The sequence below is a fragment of the Coenobita brevimanus genome, chromosome 59 (genome assembly GCF_032717465.1).
Source record: "Coenobita brevimanus isolate Jiangsu-jjx chromosome 59, ASM3271746v2, whole genome shotgun sequence".
NCBI classification, from domain to species: Eukaryota; Metazoa; Arthropoda; class Malacostraca; order Decapoda; family Coenobitidae; genus Coenobita; species Coenobita brevimanus.
The window spans coordinates 21,769,281-21,785,539 of NC_137012.1; the positions used below are offsets into that span (position 1 = coordinate 21,769,281).

Here is a 16,259-nt window from a genome sequence, read left to right on the forward strand (position 1 = left end):
TAACATATCGTAACTTTAACTCACTCTCTCTCTCTCTCACACACACACACACACACACACACACACACACACACACACACACACCGCTCGCTGGTGCAGTGGTAACGTTCTCGCTTGCCAACTGGTGAACGAGAGTTCGCGCCTCGCTCAGGTTGCGAAAAGTTTCACTGACGAAGTGGGTGGTTACTGTCCCCCTCGAGCAAGAGGACGGGTGTGTGCGTGTGTGAAGGTCACAGCCTTGCCCTTAGATCGGACTATATGAGCTCTCAGCTCCCTTCCGGGAGGGTAGAAGCTGACAATCACGACCATCAAGTGATCCTGACCGACCCGGTGAATTACACACACACACACACACACACACACACACACACACACACACACACACATGCAGTGGACGCTTCTCATTTCCACTGCAGCTCGCTAGCCACAATAAAAACGCAAATAAGAAGACAACACAACATGATACAACTCGATTCTGCTGTGTAAATAGGCCACACACGGGCCAGTCTGATGATTAAAATGTAAGTATGACGCTTTTTCATTTATTTTTTTGTTAATTGCCTTTTAGTCCAGTCAACATTTATTGGTATGGGTGTGTGTGTGTGTGTGTGTGTGTGTGTAATTCACCGGGTCGGTCAGGATCACTTTGATGGTCGTGATCGTCAGCATTTTACCCTCCCGGAAGGGAGCTGAGAGCTCATATAGTCCGATCTAAGGGCAAGGCTGTGACCTTCGCACACGCACACACCCGTCCCCTTGCTAAAGGGGGACAGTAACCACCCACTTCGTCAGTGAAACTTTTCGCAACCTGAGCGAGGCGCGAACTCCCGTCCACCAGTTGGCAAGCGAGAGCGTTACCACTGCACCAGCGAGCGGTGTGTGTGTGTGTGTGTGTGTGTGTGTGTGTGTGTGTGTGTGAGAGAGAGAGAGAGAGAGAGAGAGAGAGAGAGAGAGAGAGAGAGAGAGAGAGAGAGAGTGGAGGGGAGAGGGATGACAATGAAAAATGGTAGGGGTGAGGAATAAGGGGAGGGGTGAGGAAGAAGGGTAGGGGGAGGAAGAGGAGCTGAGATCCAAGGAAAAAGGAAGCCGTGGGTGAGTGAGATGGGAGAGACATGGGTGAGTGAGGGAGATTGGTGGGGTGTGGGTAGGTGAGTGAGGGAGACGGGAATGGTATGAGTGAGTTAACTATCACAAGAGTTTTTTTTCACTCAACACAAAAAGGTCACTGGGACAGAAAACCACTATGGGTGTAAAATTTGAGGAAGGGAGGATCTGGGACAGCCATCTCCCTTAAGTGGGGTGGAGGGAAGGGAGATTAAAAAGGTGAGAGGGAGGGGCAGACGGGAGTGGAAGTGGGTGAGGTGTGGAAGCTGAGACGGTGTGAGTGGCAAGGGTGTTATCCATGGAGATATCACGGCTGTTAGCTATCTTACTGATGATTCCTATCTTCAGACGTTGAGCACATCAGCTCCAAGGACACAGAACTGATAAAAGACATCGTAACAAGACCAATTCACCTGCAGCCACATTTACTTCAGTGTAATGTCGTATCGTAGTTTTTACTGTACGCTACTCTTGTTATCTTTACCATTTTATTTAGCTAGGGATACATTTTTTACTGCAGTGGTTAGATACAGCCTTTGTTAACCTTTTCTCTACCCTGAGGCTGACTTCGCTAACCTGAATAAAACAGTAGTAGCAGCAAGAACTACTACGTAATCTCTCTCTCTCTCCCTCTCTCTCTCTCTCTCCACCTACCTACCTAATGAGCCAACCTCCACTCTGTTGTCTATACTCACACTTCTTCATTCCTCGATATTCAACCTCATTACTACAATACGGCACTCCTGAGCTGAATAATGCATGCTGGACCACCGAGATTCGACTTTGTAATTTATGCCCAGACTCATACATATTGATAAATAAATAAATAAATAAATGTACATACCCTTTTAGCACGATGACGCCCTTTTTACAATACATATATGATGATTTCACTGAAAGTTTTCGAACTGGAGGGGTTAGATATGGCTTTCATTAACCTCTCCACTGCAAGCGAAAGGTCTACCCTGAACTGAATGAATAGACAAATGACATAAAAACGATGGGGTATGGAAAAAAAGAAAAAAAAAAAGTCAGCATTGAAAAGGAAGTTACCTGGTTATATAGTCTTTTCACTTTGCATTTCCTGATACGTCATCCTCCCACGACAAACGCGAACCGTTTTTATGAAGAATCTAATTACGAGCAGTCTACCGCTATCGCTACTTCATTAAAAAAACAAAATAAATAAATAAGTGCTTTGCTTAAGTACTACCTCCGTTCAGAAAGTTTTTTTTTTTTTTTTCCGAACATTTTGCTTAACATTTAAACTGGCCTGACAGTGAACCAGTGCAAACTAAATAATACTAAAAAAGGAAAATGTTACACACAAACTCAGGAAAATCTGTAAATAGGGACTCAGGCCTTCAAACATTTCCGTCTGCACTCAACAACGACCCCTCTTCCTACACCACCGCCCAGCCACATGCATACGGTATGGCCTGATATAAAAATTTGCATCACTTAAAATAAACCCGCCACATTCCTCCCTTTTCGCTCAAGGTAATCGCAGTCTGCCTCTCCTTCCACCACCAATCTACCGACTCTCCCCACCACTACCCCATCTTTTCACTCCATTCTCCTCTAGATCCACCTCTTCTACCTCCACAGACTCACCCCTCTCCCATCCACCTCCCAACCACTCCATATTCTTCTGGGTCAAATTCTTCCTCTTCCACTTTCTCCTCCACCTTTTAATTCCTTAGTCTCAGTCCACCTCTTTCTTCCACCAACCTACTTATTCTCGCATCCACTCGCCCACCATTTCATTCCATCTCATCCTCAGTTCACCCTTTCAACCTCTCCCGGCGACCTACCTCCTCCCACACCTTTTCATTCCATTTTAATCCCAGTCCACCTCTTCTTCCTCCACCGACCCACCTCACTCTCATCGATTCCCTCTCCTTTCCAACTCTTTTCCTCAGCGCACCTCTTCTTCCTCTACCATTCACCTTTGCCGATCCTACCCACTCTCTCATAACCCCTCCCCCCTTCCTCACCTTTTCATTCTCCCCCAAACACTCCTTCATACATACCTTCCCTACATGTTCATTCCGCCTTGTACTCGATTCATCTCTTCTCCTCTTGAAGGGAGAAACCTGTACTGTACACAGGAAAAATCATCTGGTAAATTACCAATATGCTGGGAATCGAACCAGGGACTCTCAGATGAGAGCCAGGCAGCATACCACTACACCACGACCAGGTAAAAGTTAACCCACGTTGTCACAATCTTGTAACCAACGTCCCTCCGCCCCCACTGTGGGCATCAAGAGGATGAGTTAACCCCCTGGCACTCGGGCAAGTAGATGCTTTTAATCTATCCCAAGCACTTACGGCAAGTCAGAATGAAGGGAGAAACCTGTACTGTACACAGGAAAAATCATCTGGTAAATTACCATTATGCTGGGAATCGAACCAGGGACTCTCAGATGAGAGCCAGGCAGCATACCACTACACCACCTGGTCGTGGTGTAGTGGTATGCTGCCTGGCTGTCATCTGAGAGTCCCTGGTTCGATTCCCAGCATATTGGTAATTTACCAGATCTTCTCCTCTTCCTTGTTCTTCTTTCTTCTTCTCCCGTCCTCCTCCCCCTTTCTCTTCTTATTTCATCATCATCATTTTCTTCTTCTTCTTCTCCTCCTCCTTACTTCTTCTCGCCAATCCCCTAACCTTTCACCCTGACATTCCATCTTATTCTGGGTCCAGCTGTTCCTCCTCCTCCTCCAATACTCTCAAGCCACGATATATGAGAGGAGAGTGTTGGGCAAAGTGAAGAAACGTGTTAACCGCTTCACAGCAATCACAATTCTCATTCCTGATGGCTCCGGACGATTTTACTCAGCTTCAGGGCGACGTATAGAATTGGTGATGTTAGACAGAACCGTCAATAATCCTCTCATGGTCGGTACAAGTCTAGTACATATTCCAGCTAGTTAATGGAGGACAATATTTCTAAGCTGAGAGAAAGTCACACTAGCCTGGGTGTCTGGCTTGTATTCTAAGCTGCACAAGAGAGCAGCACAATTTTCTTAGCGATTTATGCAGTTTAATATTCTGTGTGTGTGTGTGTGTGTGTGTGTGTGTGTGTGTGTGTGTGTGTGTGTGTGTGTGTGTGTGTGTGTGTGTGTGTGTGTGTGTGTGCGCATGCTTCTCAGGCTGTCGCAAACTGTCAACACAAGCCTAGTGCCTATTACTGTCTTTCGATGCTTCATGACTTCTGACTTTATATTTTTACCAATTAAAAAGGGAAAAAAACTAACAAATCATATACAAGCATTTATCACAATCTGGCCCAGTTTTTATGTAGCTATTTATGAACCAGCCTCATCCACAAATAAATCGCTAAGGAAGAGGTGTTAGGGAGCTTCCTTACCCGACGAGAATATGGGCCCCAGACTCCTGTTGCTCTCTCAGCTGAATAAAATCGTCTGATATACACTGGAATAGAATACTAGAGTTGTTCCGACCATGACAGGATGACCAACAGTGGCTGTAATGTCCATATCTTAAACAGCAGTTCTCACGCTCCTGATAAGCGCATTATCTTGGTACCGAAACGAGATATTGGCCTCTATGTAATGGTGCTTCAGCGATCATTGTCGTTGTCTCAGCAGGTCTCAAGATGGCAATGAGATAAAGTATGATTCTGACACCAATAATATGGCCGCTCTAATCTCGTATTCAAATACGCCATACGTCCACTACTGACTGGATTCTCTCTCTCTTTCTCTCTCTCTCTCTCTCTCTCTCCCTCTCTCTCTCTCTCTCTCTCTCTCTCTCTCTCTCTCTCTCCCGTACATCTTTTAATTGCACCGTAAGGAACCAGTACGAAACTCACCCTAATTTCGTTCCCTTAAGCTTTTAAAGGAAACTATTAGTCTGTAGTATGTGCAGAATCGTATACATTCTATAATATGGAGAGAGAGAGAGAGAGAGAGAGAGAGAGAGAGAGAGAGAGAGAGACGAGACAGACAGACAAAGACAGACGAGACAGACAGACAGACAAAGACAGACAGACAGAAATTTGAAGGTAGGAGGTGGGGTGGAAAACCAAGACAATGGTGGATGGATAAGCTATATGGTACGTGAATGTGTGAATAAGGGAAGTACTAACGCCGACAGAGGAACAACAGACAAATGGACTGATGAATTATGTATGATGATGCATACGAAAATGGCTGGCTACACCCCATTCTTGACCCTGGGAGTCGAAACGGACTTTATCCCACAGGCACTGTGACGCACAGATTTTGTGTGGAAAGTTAGGTGTATGAAGTGAAGACGAGCATATACAAGACCTGAATGATGATTGAATGGATTAAGCACTCTGTCGATAATATTACTTTCGTGTTTTCCTTTTCGTTTTCTGGACTGCTCCCACTCCACGTACTGGTCGGAAACCGAGTTGGGATTATTATGAAAATAATAATAATAATAATAATAATAATAATCATAATAACTGAAATACCGGCCGTGGTAACCCAAGTCGCCACCACCCCCCCAGGAGGAGACTACGGAGGGGTAGGAAGAACGCGCAGCATGTCCAGTCTGTATGGACGTAAATGCACCCGGGCCGCGCGCCCCTACTCCCCGGAAGGCGCTCGACGAGACCACCCCAGTCCGAGTGCAGTACCTCTCGGACAAGCTAGCCGTCGCCAGGCTCGGGGTGGAGCTGACCTTACAGCTCCAGGCAGCACCCCAGCGACGGCCCAAAGCCACACGAATAAAGAGACGGCCCATAGCCGCTCCGACCAAAGAGCCAAAGGGCCATGGCCTATAGCCGGGCCCAAGTGACGGCCAAAAGCCACACTACCAAAAAAAGGCCACAGTCTATAGCTGGGCCGCCAACAAGGAGCTGGCCCATAGCTGCTCCGCCAGGTGCTGCCCATGCCCCCTGCAGAATCAGCGATGGCCCATAGCCACGCCGGGGAGAGACAGTTATGCCCCCTCTCCTTCTGCAGATGCCTCGGAGGGCACGACATAGGCAACGGCCCATAGCCGCTCCTTGCCTGCACGTCGCCCTCCATATGGGACTTCGGTGATGACCCACTTCTGCACTGACAGGCAAGTGACGGCCCATAGCCACGCTTCGTCTGCGTTCCCGTCAAGGAGTTGGGTTCCGGTGACAGCCCAAAGCCACACCAACAGTGAAGGGATGGCCCATAGCTGCCCTCTGTTGCCCAAGGGAACCCAGCAATGGCCCATACACGCGCCGGGGAGGGACACCAAAGCCCCTCGCCCCCTATGACTCCACAATGCAAAGTGACCTGCGGTCAGCCCTGTCTACCGGCAGGAGCGCAGGCCTCCCCTCTGTTCTCCCAGACCGAGGCAACCTCCAGGAGGAGGACTTCTGCCCCGAGGACTGATGGAGAGGCCCGGTGTTATCCCTGGGACTCTTCTCCATCCACTCGGTCCACAAGGAGGACCTCCACCTGACAGACTCCAGCCGGGAGCGATGCAGCAAGCCCCAACCTGACAGCGCCGCCATGAGAAGGAGACCGCAGTCTACGGGCCTCTGAGGGCGCCCCCAGGACCCCAGGGCGAGACCTCACCCCTCCCCGATGAAGGCAACGCCCTTCCTCCACCAGGCGCCTAAGGGAGCGCTTCCAAGACTTTTTTGGCCCAAGTCCCAAGGGCCAGACCCCAGTCCCCAACCCTGACAGGGAAGGGCCCTTCACCACGCCCAGCCCAAACCCTCGACGAGAGACGACGCCCCTGAGAGTGGCTCCGTAGCCGCGGGACGAAGGGACTCCTGACAGGACTCCTCCTACCCTAGGCAGACGACTGTGAGTCCCCTGGCCACCCCCTTCCCCTTCGCCCGATCAGTGACATTCCCCAGGTGAGAGTGATATATGGGTCTTACAGACTGACAACGAGAGGCCAATACTGTGATATAAGTGAAAAATGTGAATCAGTGAAATAAGGAAAACACCAGAAACCGTGCATAACTATTTAGTATAAGACGAAAGGCGAACACTCAGTATTAATACTGTAACTCTGTGTCAGTGTCCAGCCATCCTGTGTACGTCCAGAAACAGAAAACAGTGACATAACTCTCATTACTGTCGCAAAAACCAGAACCCGAGTCAGTGCCAGAACAAATTACCCTGAATTCATAAAACCTGTGTTTTGCCTCCTTTGTGGAAAAGGGCCTCTTGTGCTGAGACTGTAAAAGCTGTGTTGCCCAGATCCGAATTAAGACTCCTCTCTATCTAGTATCGTGCGTGATACTCCACACCCACCTACCAGCCTATGTATTAATTTTGATCAGTATATTGTGTAAAAGTCTTCCTGTTCCACAGCAGAGAATTTGTCAATACACGCGTAAGGTTGTCGCCCTGTGTTTTTATGCCCTGTTCCTCTCTTACTGTGTCTAAGCTTCGGTCTAGAAAGGGAACCCAGCTACACTCTAGGCGTTCCAGGGACGGAAAGCCGCCCCTTAAACACCTAGCATAACAATAATAATAATAATAAATTTCAAGGTTAAAGTGTCACTGGAGACATAACAGGTCTTAACGTAGCAAACATCTGATAAATATGGCTATAGCAAAAGCAAGTGGATGGGTAGCGTATGCACACGAATAAGCAGGCAAATTAGTACCGTACTAACTATTTAGAACCTAACCTGGCAATCAGAACCTTTCCAAACCTGGGTGTGACGCCAGTACATAATTCATGGGGTAAATACATACGTTGCATTGTGATGCGTGTGTGTGTGTGTGTGTGTGTGTGTGTGTGTGTGTGTGTGTGTGTGTGTGTGTGTGTGTGTGTGTGTGTGTGTGTGCAGCAAGCGCTGCTGTACAGTACCGTACGTGTATATAAGACGTATGTGTACAGGGGTGTGTAAGACTGATGGTTCTTCACTGCAGTACTGCCTCGGTCCAGAACGCGGATGTTCAGGTCAGCTTCCTTGCACTGAGTTAGTGTTGGTTTAAGGAATGGGAGTCTGCCCTCACAACTGATTCCAGGCAGTGCGGCATACGTGAACTGACTTTATCCCAAGGACGACTCTATGGATGAATCGGCATGAGGAGCGGATTTCCATCCAAGGGCGTCGAATGGATGACTCGAGATAAGCCACAAGGAATGAATTTCCCTCCAGTATAGCTACATTACCGGTATATTAGCATCGCCTTAATGATCACCCTCACTGTGCATTTCAGTTGTGACCCATGCTACAGTGCCCTCTGCCCAATCCTGGTTTAGGTCAGCCCCCAGGTGAAGTGATGGGAGAAGCGGTTGACTGGCTGCACTCTTCTTCCTGGTCCAGAGGAAGCAAAATATGTGCAGGCTGAAGGAGAGACTACTATTGTAGAATTGTGGGGGCAGCATATATATAATGTGATTCTGGATTTACCCAACATCCTGACCTCGTTGTCTGGTAATCTAATGGGCTAAGGTCGTCCAACAGGATGAGGTGCACAAGGGTTTACAAGCAAGGAGTGGTTAAGGTTTGCTCACATAATGCCGCTCGGTAAATAGAGTACCGGTATGGTCACTCTCGCATTAGGCTATACTGCATATATGGATTAAGTAACTCAGTCCTGGGCCCTTATGTTCCTGATGGGACAATAAAAGATTAGATGATAGACACTGACAGACAGACTGACAGATAGATACAGACAGATAGAAGTTTCATTGTTCCTATGTATGCTTCCCTATTTTATTCTGAAGCATACTACTACTACTACTACTAGTACTACTACTACTACTGTTGCTGCTGCTACTACTACTACTACTACTACTACTAATAATAATAATAATAATAACGGTAACGCAACGAGTATTATAGCTAAGGTAACAGGTATACGGTAATACTGCTCCGGTATATAATAACTATAATTCTGGCGTCGCTACATCAAAATCACCTCAACACTTATTTTCAGTTTTCGAGGGTAATTTTTCAGGACTCCCCCCCCCCCCTTCACTTGGATCCCGGCCACCCCGACACACATTTCCACTGATATTAATAGATGGTATCGCGTGTATCTCTTGCTCTCACTTATCTCTTATCTGTTCCACTCTTCCACACAGTAACAGATGGATTAGGTGGAGTTCAGGGTATTCATTTTTTTACTACATGTGACGGACTTGGCTTTACTGTGCAGTCTATGTATACTGACTGAACATATATATTTTTTTTTCTACGCAGGTCCCGTTCTGGTACATATGACTGAACTTTTTAATGGTTTGTTAGTGTAATTCGGGTATAGTTACGTGTGGGTGATTTTATTCAGCAGAGGTCCCTACAAGTAAAGAGGTTACTGAAGGCTATATCTAATTCCTTCAACTCGAAAACGTCTATTCTAAGCGGTATAAAACCGTCTGAAGAGAGCAACAGTTAGATACCGGTACAAAAGACGTTAACTGGTGAAGACATGTAAGAGTACCCCCGCTAATACCAACACTCAAGTCCTGTATGAGACAGCCCTAGCATGTATTCAGTATGGACGGTGGGTGTTAGCGCCGAAGTGGTGACATGTGGAGGTGTAGGAGGACTACTGGGCCTTGGGATAGGCTACTGCCCCCGAGATATAGGCCCTGAAGCCTTTTGCCCAGAGTCGGACACACATACACAAAAAAAAAATACCGTAAGTCAATTTCTATAAATATTAAGTCAATTTCTATCATCTGAACGGGCTTTGCAACTACACCTTCATAATCCTTTCATAACTCTGAATTTCCATTGCGTTTAAATTTTTTCACGAAACATCTGCACAGCTGTAAGATTTAATTTTTGCTTAAGCATCACAACACTGTCTACGGTACGGCAGCTGGTTTGATACGTAATGTCAACCAGTAAGGTCATTCCTCACATGAGTAAGATTTATAATTTTATTAGGAAATTGTCTCGTTCCACAATACAGTACGATCAACGGTTGGACTGATATGTATTAGTGACCTGCCTGTCGCTTTTTCACACAGATATATAGATTAATATTTTCATCGATCGGGTACATCTCGGATACCGTACGCAATTTGCTCCAGACCAGAATAAGTGTCATCTACTCATTCTTCACAAAGGAAATAATTTATTCGTGCTATTTCAAGATTTGTTAACTTACGGGAAACTTCGGACTGGACTGGGTAAAAACAGCCTTCCTTGGCTCCTCGCTACTAAGTCGCTTTCCTTAGCCGAATAACATCGTCTAGTAGCAGCAAAAATTATTAATTGTTCTTCCTAAATTATGCAAACGAAAGTGACACCATCCCTCCCATAATGAAGCTGACGTTTTACTGATGGCTACCGGCAATGATTTCCTACAGATTGCAAACGTCAAGAACAGCTGTAACATCTTAGTTGCTGGAAAAGTTGGGAAAAAGAAATAAAAAACACTTAATACGACTTTCAGCTGTCCCAGAGCTTGGACCCTGATTATGCGTAATTTGTGGTTCAATTTTGTCTTAAAATGACAACAATATGGCTAGTTACCCAACCCATCCTAGAGCCACGTATTATGCTTAGGCTTATAGTTGTAGGCCTATTTCCCAGCCAACCACCTACGAACTCACCACTTCAACTTGGGGAGTCCTTATCAGGAGCTAACTGGAGTTTAGACAATAAAAACGAAACTTTACATATATATACTGCACAAACCATCAGTCAATTACATGCATCAAAATCTAATACAAATAATGGTTGATAATACCGCATCCAGTAAGAAGGAAAAAAGCAAAATTCACAACAAACAAACAAATACCCTCCTGATGACCATAATTAGGCTATAATGAACAGGTAATGAATGAGTCAAATCCACACCTAAACAGCCTATCACAAGGTACCGGTATGCTCTTATTGGCCAACATTAATAAAACGGTAGTATATAGCTAATATATACCTTAATTACCGTACTAAATATTCAAACAACGAATGAATCAACTTCTAATAATGAAAAAAATCAACAGCTACAGTATTCAATAACAAATTTAAGAAACTAAAGAAACAAAATAATGGAAGTATCAATGAACTGACAGTCAGCAGTATCGGTACCGTACAAATAATAAGGTAATGTAAAAAGAAAGAAAAAAAAAACTACAGCCTTATTATAACAGGACGTTAGCCAGATCTTGGGTTTTCGTTATTTTGCAATTTATTTCCCGTAGCGTGATGGCAGAATAAGACAATAATATGGCTCTACATCCTTTCCACTGCACTGCTTCGTGACTAGCACCATATCCCAGCGCTAATCTCGTCACAAGACTGTGTTTAAGACTGAGACAACACAGCATTTACAATAAAACTGACAATTTTATGCCCAGTTAAAGTGAAGAGAGTATAGGCCAATCAATACCCACCCTGTTTTACGGTGACCCAGTGCCTGACCCGACCTGACCTGGTATGACTGACAGAATCACGGAAGGGCAAAAATTTCTATTGGATTTTTTTTTTCTGGGGCCTTTTCATTCAGACATGGCATTTAGCTTGAATCTGTGAGGCGGCTTTAATGTAATCTTGATGGCAAAATGATTTAATTTAACACATTTTTCACCTCTGTCAGTGATACAAGGCACATACCGTAATCAATAGCCTATCTGTGTATGTTCATGTATGTATGTATGTATGTATATTATGCATGTAAGGAAAGGGAGAGACTAACGAGGAGTATGAGAAGGAGGTGTAGGGGGAGACCGAGGATAGGATGGAGGGGTGGAGTGGAGAGGTACATGAGAGGGGTGTGAGAGCTGGGGGAGGGCAGCGAAATGGCTGGGAACAGGGAGACATGGAGGCGATTTATTTGTGGCCACCCCTCAAGATATTAAGGTGTCTGGCTGTTGATAAATAGATAATGCTGTAGTACAAGAGTGACATAACACGAATTATATTTTTACATTTCCTTGCCAGCAACACAATTTCAGCATTAGCCACTGGAGAACGTTCAAGTATACTGTATATTTGCCACTGTAGAACTCCCGTCAATAATACTTTTACCGTATACAAATGATGTACTAAACCAATACAGGTTCCGTGTCCCCATCTATCTATTTATGTCTCCCCATATAAACTACCTATTTATGCTTCCCCATCTAGCCTAATTATGTTTCCCCATATATCTGTTTGTTTCCCCATCTACTGTATGTCTATTTATCCATCTCCCCATCAATCCATCTATCTGTCTGTCACTACGTAAGCACACGCGTTATTCCCAAGGGGGTGGCCAAATCCTCGTGAGTATTGCTGTTTAGTTCAGCAAGAGCTCGTCAGGTTGACAACTGTGCCACTGTAGCTGCTGATCGCAGGTAAATGAAATCATGCAAATATGGATGAAAGGAGTACAAAAACCGATAATATTCATGTGTGTTTTGCCTCTAAGTATCTGTACATGTGGTTACATTACGTCATTATGGTTTAATTAATATACCGTACTCTTGCACGGACTGATGCATGCCGGTCTAATAATCTTCCCTGTCAGTGATACTTAGGGCCGTATTTCTGGTGGCATATATATATATATATATATATATATATATATATATATATATATATATATATATATATCGAAGGAGGAAGGTATCAGAGGCCAGAAGCCCGCTTTGTTTAGTAGCAGCAGTTTGCATATTACACCATAAACACTCATAGGTTAGTTATATCTGTCTAACATCGATAGTTTGCATCAATAACATACAAAAGCATACTAATATTTATTATGCAGAATAAATTGCTTAGGAACATGTGTTACGAAATCTCCAAGCCAGTCAGATGTGATCCTAAAATATATAATATACTCGTATATATAATAAAAGTCCGTGTACGCAAATATAAGATACCGTATAGATTTTATACTATATATATATATATATATATATATATATATATATATATATATATATATATATATATATATATACACAAGCCAGTTGGATGATCCTAAATATACCCGTATATACAGTATAAGTCCGTGTACGCCAATATACGATACCGTATAGTTTTTTTTACAGTATACCGGTATATATATATATATATATATATATATATATATATATATATATATATATATATATATATATATATCAAGAATATACAGTCACAGTCAATAATTTTCAGACACCAACTAACAACTGTCAAAACTTGGTAACATTCCTAACCATTAATTATTCAAACAGGTTGGAGAAGCTGGAAATCTCGCTTTATCGCCCAGATTTGGAACCCCACACATGTAAAAAAATATAATTATATATATTACTGAAAAGAAACTAAAAGCAGGACTGCTGCTACATAAAACACGTACGCCTAGGCATACCAGTTATCATTATACGTGTACAAGTACTCTTATTATGCAAGTGACCCTACACATGTGCAACAGTACTGTAGCGGCCATGTCCTTTAATACTGTCGAGGTGCTGGACAGGGACGCCTTCTTGTAGTGGCACCGATATAACCAGGTAGGTGAACTGACTGGTGTAGCCTATCCATCAACTCGCTCCCTATCCTCTTACAGGAGGGTGACGGACTGCAGAAGGGAAACTTCTGCCTGCAATTCACTGGGGTCACACTAAAAAATGAGCCTGGGGCTACAACCACTATTAAAACTATTCTCGAAACTGCCAAAACATAATGAAATCTTGTTCGATTAACCAATAACATTTCCCCCAGCCGGGATGGTCATATTACTGACCGACAATGAACTGCAAGCACGTACGCCATGCATGGAAATTTAATATACAAATCACTCTGCTACCAATAACAAGAAGTTCAGGCCTACTATCAGCATCCATATAGGTTTGCCAACTGTGTACGGGTAGTTCTTTTTCAACACATAATTATTGGCATTTTCCAGCTAATAGGCCGACACGACAAACATTATTAATATCTGTATATGTCGACGCATGCATGAACATTATTTCACGTGAATATTAAGTTAAATACAGGTTATATAAGACTGCAATACTATTCACAGAGCAGACGCAAATGCATGTTCTTGTCATGTACGCATACAGATGCAACGTTTACATTTAAAGGCAATGTTTACAAGTACATCTTTCTACTGGCCATTAGAGGAAACTGATACGAATGACAATACATTATTTTCTGTTAAAACTGTTCACAATAAATTATTCCCTGTCGCTCCTTGGGCAATGAGTAAAAAAAAAAAAAAAAAAGGTTCCTAGTCCTTCAACCCCGATATCCTGTACCTTGTCACTCCAACTCCTGTAAGGTAAACCCCATGCTGATAACACTTTTGACATGAAGATATAACATTACATTTGAAAATTTCGTTGTCTGTAGAAAAGTAATTTTTATTTACCATATAAAATCCTTGCAGTGGCTACAGAAGGTCGGCTGCTTGAAGAATCGTGGGATGAACTTGTGGTCGTTTATAATAAATACATTTTTCTTCTTTAAGGCGCCCTTCCTGCCTCGCTGTCCCGTGGCGAATGCAGTTTTCATGTCCCCCGCCCCCGGGTTGTTGTCATCCTCATGGTTCTGTTGCTGTTCGTCCGTCATTTTCACGTCAAAGTCCGCTACGCAAAAGACAACAGACACCTGCCTCCTAACACTGCCTGTACAGCACTGAGTGAGGATCGTCTGCTGCCCACACACCGCTCCCACACCCACCCAGCCGACCGATACCCTTCACAATCCTTCACCCTGTCTCATATTGATCTGGACCTTCCTGTAGATTCTACTTTTTCAGCAAATTGTATGAAGTCTACTTTCACCCTGTCTTTTTTATACGTCATTTTATTTTCAAAGTAAAGAGTAATTTCAATTATTTTCTATTTCGAAAAAGCACAAATAACATAAAAACACCACTGAATTTGAAGACGGCGCAATGAAAAGCGTTGACATGTGCAACGAGTCTATTCTATTAAAGGTAACACCATCCTCTCTACATATTACGAAGCTAAGTGAGATGGCAATATGTTTAATCTTTGCCACGTACGCGACACAAATTACAACATTCAGAGTGCCATCATACATAAATTTACAGGTGGTTGAAGGGCCGCATCGATCTTGTTCACTGATGTTGGCTCGACAGCTAGCCGTGATGGCGCGCGCGCTGTTAACTTCTGAGACAACTTATCGAATGGTCAGATTTAAGTCAGCCATACATCCTCATAAAAGGTGTTGTGTTATGATGAAAGTGCTAAGATGTAATCATTGAACGCTAGAGATGCCATCATATTTTTTTTTTTGGTGAGTTTTTTTTTACTTCGATAATGGTTTCATCTCAGTACTAGATTGTTCATATGTAGACTAAATAGAAACAATATACTTTAGTACGTCATATTGAATGTAGCGATGCTCTTAAATGAATCATGCTATAACAACTCAGTTACAAAATATTTGGCTCACTAGAAATCAAAGTTGAAAATTATTTTGCATGAATAATTTGCATTTAAACTATTAATGAAGTTAATCTGGTTATTAGACACTGAAAATGCATTCAGTGTTTCTCTAAAAAAAATTTAATGGCCCAGCACTCACTGTCAACAAAGCTTTGCCAACAAAGATGGCGAACCACTACGAAATCCCCAAATGGTAAACATTCTGAGTATTTTTGCACCCTTTACCAAATGTTAGCAACAGTAAGTGATATTATAGGATTCTCTGCGGAACCGACATGAGTTATGATGTTGTTGCATTCAATATGGGACTGATATCGACGCTAAATAAGTGTGATACATCAGGGTGGGATATCAGTAGCTCAGTATCGTTGGAATAAGTACGTTTTATTAGCAGTCTTGACCGACCTGTGTGTAATAGAAGCTATTAAGGATATTTAAAGTTAAAGTAGAACTCTCCTCTGAACCGCTAAAATATATTGAGTAGTGGTTTCAACAGTCGGAGGTTAGGATCAGTACTGTACAGTACGTTACATGGTAAACTTTTGTTTGTAGCTACCAGTTACCATAAAGTATTCCTCACAGACAGGGATCCCATTACCAGCCAACACGCCAACTTTGTTTGCATTTATAGCACGAAGAGTACAGTAGCTTTTTATACCGGTCATGCTAGGAAAAAACAGTAGCAGGGTGCCCTGATTATGTTTCTGGATTTTGGAATAAAAATACATATACAGTCAGTAGTAAAATGGATACAGTATGTGATTATTATACGCTTTGAGGCAATAGAAGGACCTTACCAATTCAATTCATAGTCTTCCAGTTCGTCTTCTCTGTTTTTCTGTTTTCAGGATGGCAAGTTACCTTT

At 43.4% G+C, this 16,259-nt stretch overlaps 2 protein-coding genes across 3 annotated transcripts in view; one reads left to right on the top strand and one right to left on the bottom strand.

The window, feature by feature from the left end:
* Positions 1–14,559, bottom strand: part of LOC145402863 (protein kinase C, brain isozyme-like) — an 805,215-nt gene extending 790,656 nt beyond the window's left edge. Inside the window, exon 1 of the mRNA XM_080274771.1 lies at positions 14,350–14,559. Coding sequence (XP_080130897.1) covers positions 14,350–14,549 — 200 coding nt within the window. The 5' untranslated portion in view covers positions 14,550–14,559. The remainder of the gene's footprint in view (positions 1–14,349) is intronic.
* Positions 14,560–15,550: 991 nt separating this feature from the next.
* NiPp1 (nuclear inhibitor of protein phosphatase 1) overlaps positions 15,551–16,259 on the top strand; it is a 111,794-nt gene continuing 111,085 nt past the window's right edge. The window contains exon 1 of one of the 2 annotated variants that reach the window (XM_080274773.1): positions 15,551–15,587. In XM_080274773.1, coding sequence (XP_080130899.1) covers positions 15,559–15,587 — 29 coding nt within the window. In that variant the 5' untranslated portion in view covers positions 15,551–15,558. The remainder of the gene's footprint in view (positions 15,588–16,259) is intronic. The other variant, XM_080274772.1, reaches the window with a different exon arrangement.